The 14,767-nt window shown below is 51.9% G+C and overlaps 3 protein-coding genes across 3 annotated transcripts; 2 read left to right on the top strand and 1 right to left on the bottom strand.

Moving 5' to 3' along the window:
- The first annotated feature begins 1,576 nt into the window (after nucleotides 1-1,576).
- Nucleotides 1,577-2,286, top strand: LOC147984339 (uncharacterized). The gene is made up of 2 exons (XM_087539740.1): nucleotides 1,577-1,962; nucleotides 2,075-2,286. Exons 1-2 carry the CDS (start codon nucleotides 1,672-1,674, stop codon nucleotides 2,090-2,092), a joined length of 309 nt encoding a protein of 102 aa, XP_087395866.1. The 5' UTR covers nucleotides 1,577-1,671; the 3' UTR covers nucleotides 2,093-2,286.
- A 7,042-nt stretch (nucleotides 2,287-9,328) lies between these two features.
- On the top strand, nucleotides 9,329-10,153 carry LOC147984338 (uncharacterized). Its single transcript, XM_087539739.1, has 2 exons — nucleotides 9,329-9,606; nucleotides 9,700-10,153. The coding sequence occupies exons 1-2, from the start codon at nucleotides 9,333-9,335 to the stop codon at nucleotides 9,930-9,932; spliced, it is 507 nt and encodes a 168-aa protein (XP_087395865.1). The 5' UTR covers nucleotides 9,329-9,332; the 3' UTR covers nucleotides 9,933-10,153.
- Nucleotides 10,154-11,778: 1,625 nt separating this feature from the next.
- On the bottom strand, nucleotides 11,779-13,472 carry LOC147984337 (uncharacterized). The gene is made up of 3 exons (XM_087543511.1): nucleotides 13,339-13,472; nucleotides 13,092-13,240; nucleotides 11,779-12,745 (listed from the first exon to the last, which is right to left on the bottom strand). The coding sequence occupies exons 2-3, from the start codon at nucleotides 13,201-13,203 to the stop codon at nucleotides 12,108-12,110; spliced, it is 750 nt and encodes a 249-aa protein (XP_087399637.1). The 5' UTR covers nucleotides 13,204-13,240; nucleotides 13,339-13,472; the 3' UTR covers nucleotides 11,779-12,107.
- Nucleotides 13,473-14,767: the final 1,295 nt, after the last annotated feature.

The raw sequence follows: 14,767 nt of genomic DNA, 5'->3' as shown, positions 1-14,767 counted from the left end.
ATACAAAGAGGAAACACACAAGAACAAGGTTCACAACACAAGTTTACTCAAATCTCGTCCAAGGGAAGATACACCTCAAGATCCATAAGCAACAAAAGGATAACTAGTTAGAGTTTTTCCCAAACCTCTAGGAGAGATGAGGTCTTAAGAGCTGCATCCTCCCCAATCCAAAGGTTATGGAGGTCTTGATTAACCAGACGGGGTTCTTCTCCTACAGGAGGCCTTGATCTCCAAAGGAGGGGATAGATGAGCAAAGCTCTTTCAAGATTTAGCCTAAATGCTTTGCTAAGCCTAGAAAATGAAGGAGCTACAAATTATATAGGTCCTAGGAGGTGGGGGATAAGTCAGGGGTACAAGGGATATTTTCCATCTTTTGCACACATGCAAGCCCGGGGACCCGGGGTTATGGAGTCCGGGAACTGGAGTAACCCGAAAGGCCGGCCTTGGTATTCCGGGGATACATGTGTGGCCAAGGAATTCGGACATGTGTAGCAAGCATGCGAGTTATAGGATCCGTAGGATGAGTTCCTCGCAACGGTCCTCCGCCGCTCCCTCACATAGGAGGAGACCAACGCGCGGCGGCTCCTCCGTAAAAACACAAAGCCTCCGGCTTGCCATCGAGCAGTCGGAGCACGAGGCGGCCGCTAAAGTAAACACCGCCAGACTGGTGAAGGTGCAGGCGGGCACAGACCAGAGGATGTCCGGTATCTTCTCCTCCGACGATGACTCCAGCTCCAATGGATCTGCCCCTTCCGCCTCCGATGCCTACACGGAGGGGTACAACTGCACTGACGACCATAAGGGCCGGGAAGGAGTCGGTGAGGAAATGGTGATTTCCTCCGCCCTTCTCCATCTCCATTTTATGTAGTATTTTTAGTGTGAATTAGGCCCGGTTCTTTTGTCAATAGAACTGAGCCTTAGTATTATCTGGTGATAAACTATGGCATTTTTTGGTTGTATGATGACCATGTCCATTTGCTAGCATGTGAATTATGTGTGTTGATCTGTGTATTTGCTAGTAGTATGTTGCATGATTTTGAGTGGTCAGATATGAAGAGGGCGGCTACGGAAACAGCAAAATGAAGGGTGACGGGTCACGCGGCGGATTAGTTAGGTGCGTTGTAGATGCTCTTATGCTCGAAAATAGTAAAAAAAAAAATTTGGACGGACAGAAACCTTTCCTTCTTTGTTAGTCGGTATATATATATATAGATGCATTTATGCACCGATGAGGTTAGCCTGAACAAACGTGCCGGGCAGGTTAATCCTGAGTTGACGAGTTGGTACACACTGTGTCCAAAGTAGTGCAAACCGGCGGGTCGTTTTGTCGTTCAGTCGTGTAGGTGTGTGCCTACCGGCCTTATCAGTTTCCATTTTTTAGACCAGGCATCACATTCCACGCTACTGTTGCGAACGATCGTGTGTGCAATTCCAGCGTACGTTTTCAAGTGTGATAATCTCCAACGCCCGGCGTCCAGCTACCAGAGCATCTTCAGTCGACCGGTTAGCGTCAACCACCCGGCCGTCCACCCCGTCCCTCCTCCTCCGCTTGCTGGCCAGTGGCTATATATATAGGCAGCCATCCAGGAGCTTCTCGCCGGCCTCCGCACAACAAAGCTGCGGCAAAAAACCATCTGCAGCTAGCTAGGGTCTTGCTCTGCTTGCGTGGCCATGGACATCTACAGCGCGGTGTTCGTCTTCTGCGTCTACGCGGTGGGCACGATGGAGGTGCAGGTGCTCTCTGCCATGGCCCTGGCGCGCCGGAAGGCCGCCCCGCCGCCGACGGCGTCCAAGCTCGGGCGGATGCTGGGCAGCTCCCTCTGCGTGTTCGTCGCCACCTACTTCCTGGTGCACGGCACCCTGAGCGTCCTCGCGCCGTGCCACTTCCAGTGCTTCCGTGTGCGGATCGCTGCTCTCGTCGCCGGCGTCGTGGACCTCGCTGTCACCGCCAGCATCATGCCGGTATGCTCTTGCGCCGCCCGTCCGTGTTGGTCTTCTAGCTCTTGGATCTGAAGTTGGGATTTAGTTTTCAGATATGCCTTACACACCCTGTTTCTACTCGATCTTGTCACAGCGTCCCGTGGAAGGTTAGCTGCATGCATGCGGATGTGCCGGAGGAAGATGAAGCATTTCGGTACCTGGAGAGTCACGAACTGGATTAGAAACTGGCCTGCCTTATAGTATATCCTAAATAACGAGGGCATGTGTCGTGTCGTGTGTTATATCGTGTCTTTGTGTTGATCATGGATTCCCCCGGTTTTACGTGAAGATATTCTGCTTTATTCAGTACTAGAAGCATCTGAGGGTTGGAGCTGTCATGTGAATGTCCCGCAGCCGTCGAGCTGCAGAGTTCAGGCGAGAACGTGAACGAGAGAGAGTTTTGCGCAGTGCAAAGTGTCGCTACTTTTCTTGTTTATCTCTGAACTTATACAGGAAGCAAAAGTGATCGTGGCTTCAGCCACGCCCCCACGGACGCGATCGTGCCATCCCACGATACCAGGGCGTGTTGAGCTACTGGCCTCACACAAAACGTGGGCAGGATCCGGCTAGTCCGGCTAACTGAATGCTAACAGAAAATCTGACTAACTAACTGAAACTGACAGCTAACCTGACAGCTAGATTATTCAACAATCTCCTCCTAATCTAGATGTTCCTGATGTCGACGATCCCGATCCTCTCGCGCATAGCCTGGAACCTGACGCGCCCGAGCGATTTGGTCAGAATATCAGCGAGCTGATCATCGGTGTTCACGTACTCCACGGCGATCTTGCCGTTCTCGACGCTCTCCCTGATGAAATGGTAGCGCGTCTCTATGTGCTTGCTTCGCCCGTGGAACACTGGATTCTTGCAGAGTTGGATTGCAGACAGATTGTCCACAAGAAGAGTGGTTGGTGCAGCTTCCTTCCCGAGCAGATCGGCGAGCAACCGGCTCAGCCAAACGCCCTGGCAGGCTGCGGTGGCGCCGGCAATGTACTCAGCCTCACACGAAGACAAGGCAACAACCTTTTGCTTCTGCGATTGCCAACTCACCGGGCTTGAGCCGAGGAAGAAGATGAAACCAGAAGTGCTCTTTCGATCATCAACATCCCCGGCGTGGTCGGCATCATTGTACCCAATGAGAGTGCATCCTCCTTTGTTAGTGAAGCGGCAGCCAAAGTGAATTGTCCCGGCGATGTACCGGAGGATGTGCTTGACAGCACTCATGTGCTCCGTCGTCGGCGACTCGAGGAAGCGGCTGACGTAGCCCACAGCGAACGAGATGTCCGGACGCGTGTGAACTAAGTAGCGCAGGCTACCCACCATGCTGCGGTAGAGGTGGGCGTCCGTCGGTGGCGTCGAGCTCTCCCTGCTCAGGCGTAGACGTGGCTCCATGGGGACATGGACTGTCTTGCAGTCTGACATCCCAGCATGCTCCAGGAGCTTGGTGGCGTATGCCGCTTGGCACACGGTGATCACGCTGGGGCGCTGGCGTACCTCCAGCCCGAGGTAGTAGGTGAGGAGCCCGAGATCGCTCATTTGGAAGCGACGAGTCATCTCCCCCTTGAACGTGTCGATGGCGGTGGTGCTGGCCCCGGTGATGATGAGGTCGTCGACGTACACTCCGAGTAGCAGCCGATCGTCGCCGGTGCCGCGGTGATACACCGCATGCTCTGACAGAGTGCGTGTGAACCCAAGTTCAGACAGTGTGGTGTCCAGCTTGGTGTTCCACGCGCGCGGGGCCTGACGCAGCCCGTAGAGAGCTTTGCGAAGCCGCAGCACCTTGTGCTCGCCGCCGGTGTGGGAGAAGCCTGGGGGTTGCGCGACGTAGACCTCCTCGTCCAGATCGCCGTTCAGGAACGCCGTCTTGACGTCGAGGTGGTGGACCTCCCAGGACTCGTGTGCCGCGATCGACAGCAGAACCCTGACGGAGTCCAGCCGCGCAACCGGAGCAAAAACCTCGTCGAAGTCGATACCGGCGCGCTGGACGAAACCCTTCGCCACGAGCCTGGCCTTGTGCTTGACGACGTTGCCGTTGGAGTCTTTCTTCACCTTGAACACCCATTTGAGGCCAATTGGGCGTTTACCTGCAGGCAGATCGGTGAGGTACCAAGTTTCATTGTCCTCGATCGCCCGCATCTCATCGAGCATGGCGATCCTCCACCTCTCATGCGGCTCCGCTTCAGTGAACGTGGTAGGCTCCTCACACGCCCCGAGATGCAGCTCACCGTCCTCCATCGCCAGAACATAGTCCTGTAGGCGAGAGTTCGGCTGAACGATGCCATCCCGTGCACGCGTCGTCATCTGATGAACTGGTGGCACCTGCTGGACAGGGGCGGCGACACATCGCTTTGCCGCTTCAGCGGCGTTCTCTAGTGATGGAACGGCCGTGTCCGGCTCCTCGACGGCAGGCGAGTCGACAGGCAGTGTGCTGTCCGTGTCGGGCGACGCGCTGCCGGCACGTACTGGCGAAGAGATGGCTCCTCCAGAGCTCGTACTTCCAGCATCAGCGGCATGGCGAGCCGCGCCCGTGTCACTCCGACACGGCATGGTGAAGACGTCCTCGACGATGAAACTGCCGTCGCCGCCGTTTCCTTCCCAGTTCCAGCTTGCCGTTTCGTCGAAGACGACGTCCCTCGAGATGATGACGCGCTTGGCCACTGGATCAAAGAGCCTGTACGCCTTTGTGCCCGCCTCATAGCCGAGGAAGATAGCTTTTGTGCTGCGGTCGTCGAGTTTGGCCGCGTGCGGGCGAGTGACCTTGGCGTAGGCGACGCAGCCGAAAGTTCTGAAGAAGTGCACCGCCGGTTTCACGCCGTGCCACGCCTCATAAGGCGTGCATCCATCGAGAGCCTGCGTGGGCGAGCAGTTGAGCAGAAGCACAGCCGTGGTGACTGCCTCCCCCCAAAACTCGTTCGGCACGCGCCTCGCCTTGAGCAAGCACCGTGCCATGGCCACGATGGTTTGGTTCCTCCTCTCGACTACCCCGTTCTGCTGGGGCGAGTACGGGGCAGTGAGGTGTCGCTGCGTCCCTACTCCTGCACAATAAGCAGCGAATTCCACCGAAGTGAACTCACCGCCTCTGTCCGTGCGCAGTGTGCGGAGCTTGCGGCCGGTCTCCGTCTCGACGGTGGCTTGGAAGTTCTTGATCGCGGCTGCAGCTTCGTCCTTCGAGCGCAGCAAGACAAGCCACATGTAACGACTCATGTCGTCGACGAGGAGAAGGAAATGGCGCTTCCCGCCGTGCGTGGCCGGCGAGATTGGGCCACACAGATCACCGTGCACCAAGTCGAGGCGGTCACTGGCGCGGTAGCTCGCTGTTCGTGGGAACGATGCGCGACGCTGCTTCCCGAGCAGACAGCCGTCACACACCTGATCCACGTGCTGGATTGAAGGGAGCCCGCGCACCATGTTCGACGCCGCCAGCTTGCGGAGCGCGTCGAAGTTGAGGTGGCTGAACCTCTCGTGCCACGTCCAGGCCACCTGATCGACGCGAGCGGTCATGCAGACCGGCTTGGCGAGCGTGGCTGGGAGCTTGTACAGGCGGTTGCCGCTGCGGGCAACGCGCGCGATCAGCTTGCCGCTTCTGTCCCGGACCCGAAGCAGACCGCCGTGGATCGACACCTCGCAGCCCACCTCATCGAGTTGACCTACAGAAATGATGTTGTTCTGCAGCTTTGGGATGAAGTAGACCTGGGTGAGTGCTCGATGACGTCCGTCTTTTGCGACGAAGAGAACGGTGCCGCGCCCGCATATCTCGACTGCGGAGCCATCGCCGCAACGAACGCGCCCCGTGATGCCGGTGTTCAGCTCGGAGAAGGCGTCGCGGTCGCCGGTCATGTGGTTCGACGCTGCCGTGTCGATGTACCACAGGTTGTCGCACCGTGCCGCTGCATCGCCGATAGTGACATTGGCGTTCTGCTCGTCGAAGAAGACCTGGCCGCCTTCCTTGTCGTGGTCGGGGTCGGAGCTGAGGGAGACGATGTGCGCCATCAGGAGACTCCCTTCTCCTTCTTCCTCGTCCACCCGCGCGATGTTGGCCTCGTCGCGCTGCTTCTTGCGACAGTCACGCGCCCAGTGCCCGTTTTTGTTGCAGTAGCGGCACTTGTCGTTGCGGGTGGCCACGCGCCCGCCGTTGCGGGGCGGCGCGCTAGCCTGGTTCTTGCCCTTCTGCTGTTCGTGCCCACCGCGGTTCTTGTTCTTGCCCTTCTGCTGCCCATTGCTGGATTGTCCCTCGCCGCGCTGCTTGCACCGCGCTTCCCACTCCTCCTCAGTGAGGAGCAGGCGAGTTCCTCCCGCGCTATCTTCTTCCTCCAGGCGCTCCTCAACCGAGCGAAAGCGCCCGGTCACCTCCTCAAGAGACAGCGTGCTGACGTCGAGGAGGGTCTCGATGGCAATGGCGACCTGGGAGTACTTCTTTGGAATGACACGGAGAAACTTACGGACAACCTTCTCGTCGTCGACGGTGTCGCGGAGCGTGCGCAAGTTGTTGACGAGGGCGGTGGCGCGCATGGTGAACGCGTCGATGGTCTCGCCCTCCTTGAAGGCGAGGTTTTCGAAGTCCTTTCGGAGCTTCTGAGCGGTGGCCTCGCGTACCCGGCCCGTGCCCACCCGCATGGCGCGGATGGCTTCCCAGGCCTCCTTCGCTGATCGCTTGACGACGATGGACCCGACCATCTCAGGCGGCAGGCCACGGAGGATGGCGACCATGGCGTACTTGTCGTCGCGGAAGGTAGCGGTCTCCTTCCCTTCGACTGCGTCCCAGAGCGCCGCAGCCTCCATCTGGACCTGCATGACGAGCGCCCACTCGATGTAGTTCGTCGCCGTGAGCACGGGCGGGGGGCCGTGCCGCCGGGCTCGCGCACCAGGCGCTCCTGGATGATGATCTCCCGGCCGTTGCGTCGCGTCGAGCTCCTCCCACGCCTCATGCGCGGAGGAGTGTGCGACCGATCGCCGGTGTCAGCGCCACGAGCCGCCGGAAGGGGCGAGTCGGTGGCCATGGTCCCCGGATCAACGGGCTCTGATGCCAATTGTCCCGCAGCCGTCGAGCTGCAGAGTTCAGGCGAGAACGTGAACGAGAGAGAGAGAGTTTTGCGCAGTGCAAAGTGTCGCTACTTTTCTTGTTTATCTCTGAACTTATACAGGAAGCAAAAGTGATCGTGGCTTCAGCCACGCCCCCACGGACGCGATCGTGCCATCCCACGATACCAGGGCGTGTTGAGCTACTGGCCTCACACAAAACGTGGGCAGGATCCGGCTAGTCCGGCTAACTGAATGCTAACAGAAAATCTGACTAACTAACTGAAACTGACAGCTAACCTGACAGCTAGATTATTCAACAGTGAACTGTATTTCGTGAGCAACTTCTCGAAGGGTTTTATCTATGCATGATCTTGTATTGGTTTATCTCGTCTTCTTTCTTTGGTACAAAAAATTGCTCGTATCTATGCAACCAAGACGAATGTGAGTAATATAAGAATTACGTTCGGACATGCTTTCTTGTATCTTGATCTGTTTATGTCTTTACTCTTCAACATATTCACAGCCTTCAAATTGTCACTTGTCTTGGTTTATCTCGTCCTCTTGTCTTGGTACAAAAACTTGCTAGTATCAGTTTTGCCTTGCGCGTTCGTGTACAGGGCCATGTAGTCACACGGGCCACTCTTGCCTCTCAAAAATGCTACACGCACGGACACCTGGCTCACGGACTTCACGGACCTGCTGAGCTGTCCTATTTTAATTGACCTAATTAATTTTTTTCCTAATTAACCGTCTCCCTCCCCCCTTCCCTGATTTAACTGGTGGGCTGGGCGCCTAGCCCCGTAATGCCCCGTAACTGCCTATAATGCTCGCTCGACTCACGCCCATAGACAGAGGTACGACGTTGCTCATTAAGTTTGACATAGTAATGGTGCATCTATACAAAGTGCGTCATTACTAAATTTGACCATGGTTTGACTCAGTCATACACATAGTTATGGCGCATCTTGTAAAGCCGCGTCATTAGTATGTCAACTTAGTAATGACGCACCTATGCAAAGTGCGCCATTACTATGTGTATGAGTGGGTCAAACCTTGGTCAAACTTAGTAATGACGCACTTTTCACATGATGCGCCATTACTGTTTTGGTTATTAATGGCGCACCTACACATGATGCGCCATTACTAGTTAGTAATGACGCACCACATGTATAGTGCGACATTAGTGTCCATATTGGCTATAGCTATTTTTCTAGTAGTGTTGCATGCGAGTACGGGCATGGGGGCACGCGCTCTCTCTCCTGCCTATAAGGTTACTGAGAATTTTAGGTTGTGACTAGCAAGATGTCCGTGCATTTTCATGGAACATCAAGATGCATTTTTTTACAAATACCTGTTGTGATTGACTCATGCGGGAGTAATCTCATGTGTAAAAAACTAATGATATCTTGAGAAAAAGGAGAGATAAGGTGAGGAGAAGTGGGGCGTGGTGGTAATTGGCGGTCGGACTGAGCGGAGGCATAGGGATGACCGATGCCGGCAGTGGCCACCATACCAGATTGTTCCAGCGGCTTCCTTTTTTAATTGCTCAACAATAAAGTTGTGGGAGATAAGGATGAACGAGAGAATGCCTTATCTGTAAATGTGAAGAGAGGTGCGGGTATCTTTTTGCAAAATTGTCATAGTTTGTTTTCTATCCATCAGATATAGATCGGATGGTCTACACTGCAAGATGGCAGGCACACCATCATCATTAACTCGGTTTTTTATAAGAGTAGATGTGGTGGCTCGAGCTCTCTAGGAGAGAAAATGTGTTGATTGCAGCCGAGTTTTTTTATTTGAAACTGGAACACTTGTAAATCAGGGAGGGCATATACAGTGGACCCACAATTGAAAATCAGGGAGGAAGGAATTGGCGAGGTCGTGGACAAGTCTGTCCGTGGGGAGTTTTCCGTGGGTTGCAGACCGTAGGTGTAGAATTTTTGTATACAGTGGGTGTACGAGTTGAAGAAAGCAAAGATAATTGGTGGTGCGTGGCCGTCTGTCTGGGTACGTAAATACCGCCAAATTCACCTGTGTGTCCTTGGTGGATCCGACTTGCCTGCTCCCTCCTTATGCTCCCATCCGTATTTCCACTCCATCCTACGGCTGTTTTTTTCTCTCTTTTTTCTTTTTAATCTAATCATCTTCCTCAATTAAGTCATGTCACGTATGCGAAAGTATGGATGGGCGCACAAAAGAGAAGCAGGCAAGTCTCGTCCGTCCTCGGCACCGCAGCCACAGGCTCTGCATGCATCCAAGCGTTAATTGGCATTCATGGCCGTCCCACTCTTTGCACAAAAAGGGTCAGAGGTAGGTGGTGGGTGGATGCACTGATGAAAGTGAAACCGTGGCCAGCTGTGGTCCTACAAGTTTCCCCTGCGTGGTTAAATACAGCCTACTCCGCGGACTCCGGCCGTTCACTCAAGTCACGCGCTCGGCGTCGCAGTTTCACCTCTCCTCAGCCAAATAAGTGGCTGCTTTTGCCAAACATCTCCTGGACAAAATTGAAGAAGAAGAGACGTACGGCGATGAAGCCTCTCCCGGTGTCCGTAGCCCTCCTGGCCCTCTTCCTCGCCGCCTCGTACCAGGACCTCGCCGTGGCCGCAGGTAACTTCACCGGACACAGACACTCTTTTGATCTGTTCTTCATGCACACCACTTCCTGATGAAAAGAACTTCTGGTGGTGGGTGGGCGTGCAGATGCAGGTGCAGATGGAGGTGGCGGCGGCGTTCCGGTCCCGGACGGCGTGTGCGAGGGCAAGTGCAAGAACCGGTGCTCGCAGAAGGTGGCCGGGCGGTGCATGGGGCTGTGCATGATGTGCTGCGGCAAGTGCGCCGGCTGCGTGCCGTTGGGGCCGCTGGCCCCCAAGGACGAGTGCCCCTGCTACCGCGACATGAAATCCCCCAAGAGCGGCCGCCCCAAATGCCCCTAGGACTACCACCATTCATCTATTTTTTTAAGGTGAATGGGGACGTAGGAGATGGATCTTGACGAGCCGAGTGCGTGGGATTTAGGGGTTCCCCTTGTTTGTAAGCTTTGATTTGTTCGGAAATCGGAACCCCATATGCTTGTTTTGAAATATGTAAGGTAGAAAATGATCCACGTTTGTTTTCAACGTATAGATCTGGTTTGAGGAGGAGTGCTTCCATGTGACGTCTTCTCGCATCTGGAGTTCTGGACTTTGTAGTACCTTTGTTGTGTGTTCTTTGATGCAGAATCTGCTCAAGATTTAGGTCCCCGAATGTAGTTGGCCTCATTCGACGCCCGTGGTCGTGCCGGCGGCGACTATTCGAGCGTTTAACGGCGTGCTTTTTCTTTGACATCGGCTTTATTAGCGGCATGCTTTGTTCAGGCAAAGATTTGCTGATTTCTGCAAAACTAGGTGCTTATCCCAGGACAGAGATCTAGACAGTAATTTTTTTAGGGCTATCTAGACAGTAAGTTTTTTTAGAAGAATCTAGACAGTAAGTAAGATGGGCTGTAATCACAACGCGTTCTGCGTCTGTGTCCATATGGGCTTGGTTTAGATCGGCCCAGGCCCAAGAGGTGGCCGTGGAATTGTGCTTTCCTCCAGTCCAACACCATGGGGTTTGGAATTGAATAAAGTGTGGTTTATTGTCTCAAAAAGAAAACACCATGGGGTTTTTTTCGCTTAAAAAAATGGAGTTGTTCTAAGAAAACACTCTTCATGGAATTATTCAATTTGTTTCTAGAATCGTCTTCAAAGACCCACACCTCCCCGCTCTTCTGTGTGATTATGAAGGAATAGTAGTGCTCATCCCAAAATGTAAGCCCGGATAAATACTTGCAGAAATGGGGAGTGCGAATTTTTTGGAAGACGGTCTCTTGGAGCACTTTTTTTTCAAAAACTTCAAAGATGGCATTTCGAAGTTTCAATAGAAAATACAAAAAACTGTGAAAAGTTATAAATATTCGTGACGGATCTGTAAATTTTCGTTAAAAAATACTTCCTCTGTTTGAAAAGGCTTGTCGGGGAAGTTAATGTGTCTAGATGTACTTTAGTTTTAATACATCTATTTTTATACATTTCCGCAGTAAGTAATTCCGGACGAAGTGAGTATTATGATTTGCAAGGTGTGCAAAAACAAAAGAAAATCCCAGCAACTAACAAACAAAAAAAATTGGCCCATTTTCATGTATGTAGTTGGCTAATTTTGCGCTATGTCAGGAAACTTATTCTGTATTTCTGTATGTATTTTTTTCATGCATGTATTTCTGTATGTATGTATGTATGTATTTCTGTATGTATGCATCCATTTTTATGCATGTATTTCTGTATGTATTTTTTTCAAAATAATTTTGAGGGTTTTTTTCAAAATAATTTTGCGCTATGAAAATATGATATTTTTGAAACGGGCTCCCTTGAGCTCGTGCTCTATTAATCATTTCGGAGTGATTGGCCTTTGAAAAGGACAACTTTAAGGCAAACTCAATGATCTGGAAATTTTTGATTGTCCAATGACGGTCATCAAATTTATTCGCCGCTGCTCTCCGCGGTTTCGGCCCGTTCCATTGTCCCGACACGGGACCTGGAGGAGGCCGCCTGCGACGCCCCGGGCAATCGCAGGCCTTATGAACCAATGACCGTGAGCCACCGCCTTCGATACTTGTGTGCTCTTTGATACTCCCTTCGAAAATACTTGTCGAAGAAATGATCTAGATATAGTTTAATTTCAAATACATCTATTTTTATTATTTTTTCGACAAGTATTTTCGGATGAAGAAAGTCTATTGAACACGTGATCGACTGACGGAGGACGAGACATGGTTATTGATCCTGGCGTTCCAAGTTGCCCACCTCACAAACTGAAGTACTGAACCAATCAACCAATTTGCCTGCGTTGTTGCCTCATTCGTCAAGAACAAACCACCGCCCTAAATTATCAGATTCTGTAACCAAACACGCACACAAGAAATCAACGAATCGGATTATCAATTATGTAACCAAATACTGCCCCCAAACCAGTTCCAAGCTCCACACTAGTAGCACTAGTACTGTTTATCAACAACCCAACCATCGAACGATGAACCAAGGAGGAAGAAGCACACAGCCGCCATGTCATTTCCAGCAGCACACGGATCATCATCAGATCCTGCGAACGGACGACTGCGAGCCAACCCTCCTGCCCTTGGCCGCGGAGGGCTTGGCGGCGGTGGCGCAGGACGACGCGGCGGAGGGCTTCTTCATCTCCTTGCTGCTCCTCAGCGAGGACCTCATGGCGCTCAGGCCGCCGCCGGCCCTGTAGCTCTGCGAGAACTCTGCTGCTGCTGCGGCCGGCATCGACCTCCTCACCGCGGACTCGGGGGCCCCGGCCGCCTTCTTGGCGCCCCGCCGCTTGGACAGCTCCACGGCCACGCAAGGGTCCTCGGCCATGGCCCCCGCCTCCTCCTCGCCGGCGGCGTACCAGCCGTGCTTGCGCTTGAGCCGCTCGTTGCGCCGCGCCGAGTAGAGGTCGTAGAGCCTGCCCCTCTCGAACAGCGGGCTGGTCGGCGCCACCGCCGCTGCCCAGTCGTCCGTGCTCGCGTCGGCGAGGTTGAAAGGCACCGCCTCGTCGCCGTCGTCGGCGTCTTGGAAGTGGAGGTTCTCCTTCCCCGCAGCTCTTGTCGCAGCGGCGAAGTCCGGCTTCGGGCGCCGGCTGGTCTCGAGGTAGGAGGAGTAGGACGACGGCGGCGGCAGAGCGCAGATGGACGAGCGCATCGGCGTCTGAGCTTTCTTGCTAAATCCTGCACAGCGGACGGATCCGTACAGCGAGAACAAATCAGTGAGAATTCAAAACTTTAAGATTCTACGGTTGTACAAAAAAGGCAGAACTGAATCGTGCATTTATCATCAGAAGAGAAACAGAAATCGTTTCTGAACTAGGGGGGATTTCTGAACAGATCTGGGACGGAAACAATCTGGTCGCTGATCGAGACCGTAAATAAACCGAGATGAAATGACAGGATCGTGAGGCATCGAACAGCAGGATCGAAACGCGAACAGGAGGAACCCCACCAAAGAAAGATCAAAGAGAAACGGAGCAAAACCAAAAAAACTCGACGCGGGGATCCGAGCAGAGCGACGTCGTACCTGGCGAGGGAATGTGGACGGAGGACGCCAAGGGCGGGCGGCCGGCGGCGGCGTGGCTCGGCCGCGGGCGGAGCCGGCGCGGGGAGACGGCGAGCGGCGGCCGGCGGTCCATGGATCGATCGGCCAGCCAAGTCGAAGGAACGGCGGATCTGAGGGGGGCAAACAGGAAGATGAGTTGTAATCAGATCGAGAAGGCCAAGAAGACGCCGCCAAGGAGCCTTCGGGAAAGCAAGATATCGAAACCTACCCGGTGCGACGGCGGCAGCGGCGGCGGCGGCGGTGGCGTGGGTGGCGTGGTGGATCGATTCTCTCTCCTCGGGTGGATGACGAGGTTTTAATAAGGGGAGGAGAGGTGGGCGCAGGGGAGGAGGCTCCAACGGTCTGATTTGGTCTTTTGAATTGTCCCGACCCGAATGTTGTTGTTCTGTTCCGAGGGCTGTGAGCGGACGCGTCGCTCCGCGTCGAGTTCCTATTTCCTTTTCTCTTTCCATTATTATCTTTTCACAACATTTCCTTATTTCGGCCGGTTTATTTTCATTTAAAAAATGGTTTTTGCCGGTTAAAAAATGTCGGCAGTCACTGATACAAAAAAATGTTTCTGAATTAGAATTTTTTTGAAAATTAAACAAATGTAAGTTTGAAAACTGTTCACGAATTCAAAAATGGTTGCTACTTCAGAAAACCGAAAATACAAAAATATATGAATTTGAAAGAAAAATATTGAATTAAAAAATATTGTGGAATTTAAACATTGTATGCAAATTAAAAAATATCCGTGAATCCAAAAAAAAAATCAAAATCAATAATCATGAATTCTGAACATTTTCATTTTAAAGAAGTTGGAAATATGTTTGTGGATTTGAAAAATGTTCACATGTTTCAATAACATTCGTGCAATTAAAAATATTGATATTAAAAAATGCTCATGAATTGGAAATACAAAAAAACATTAATGAAAAAACTATCTACAAGTCTGAAAAAAATGTTCACGAATTCTAAAAAAATACAGCATCTAAAAATTTGTTCGTGAATTTGATAAAATGTTCAAACATTCAAAACATATTTAAAAATATTCAAGACAATATTTCCATATTTAAAAAATTATCCAGGAATTTAAAAATATTTGTGAATTCAAAAAATGTTTGCGGGTATAAAAATGTTCATTGATTCAAAAGAGTTTGCAAATTCAAACAATACTCATGAAATTTAGAAAAGATAATGAAAAGACAAATAAGAAAGAGAAAGGAAAAGATAAAACCAAAAGAAACAAAAAATCAAAAAAATAAAATAGGAGGAAAAACATAGAAAAAAGGGAAGGAAAAAACAGTGTGGGAGTTTCCCAAAATTGGATGAGAAGCTTCCAAAACTTTCTATAAACTGTTTCAGAAAACTGCTTGCAGGAATGCTCCAACCATTTGATGGGCATGACCAGGTCGGCATGCTTGTGGACGATCACATCGATATGTAGAGAACAACCAAATTTGTTGGTAAAAGCTGGTATACAAATTTGGAACGCATATTAACTGTTCAGCCACAAACTCGCAAATCAGGGAGCCGCCATCATTAAACATGACAAGGTAAGACAAAAAAAACTCACCAGTCAATCCAAACACGTCATTTAAATTCCATCGGGAGCAACTCCTACAATTTTGGTGGATCTTGCAGTGCGACTTACA

Source organism: Triticum urartu, chromosome 2A (assembly GCF_056163025.1).
Source record: "Triticum urartu cultivar PI428250 chromosome 2A, HENAU_Tu73, whole genome shotgun sequence".
Lineage (NCBI taxonomy): Eukaryota > Viridiplantae > Streptophyta > Magnoliopsida > Poales > Poaceae > Triticum > Triticum urartu.
Note: the sequence above shows the minus strand (reverse complement) of the source record. Positions and strands in the feature narration are given on the sequence as shown.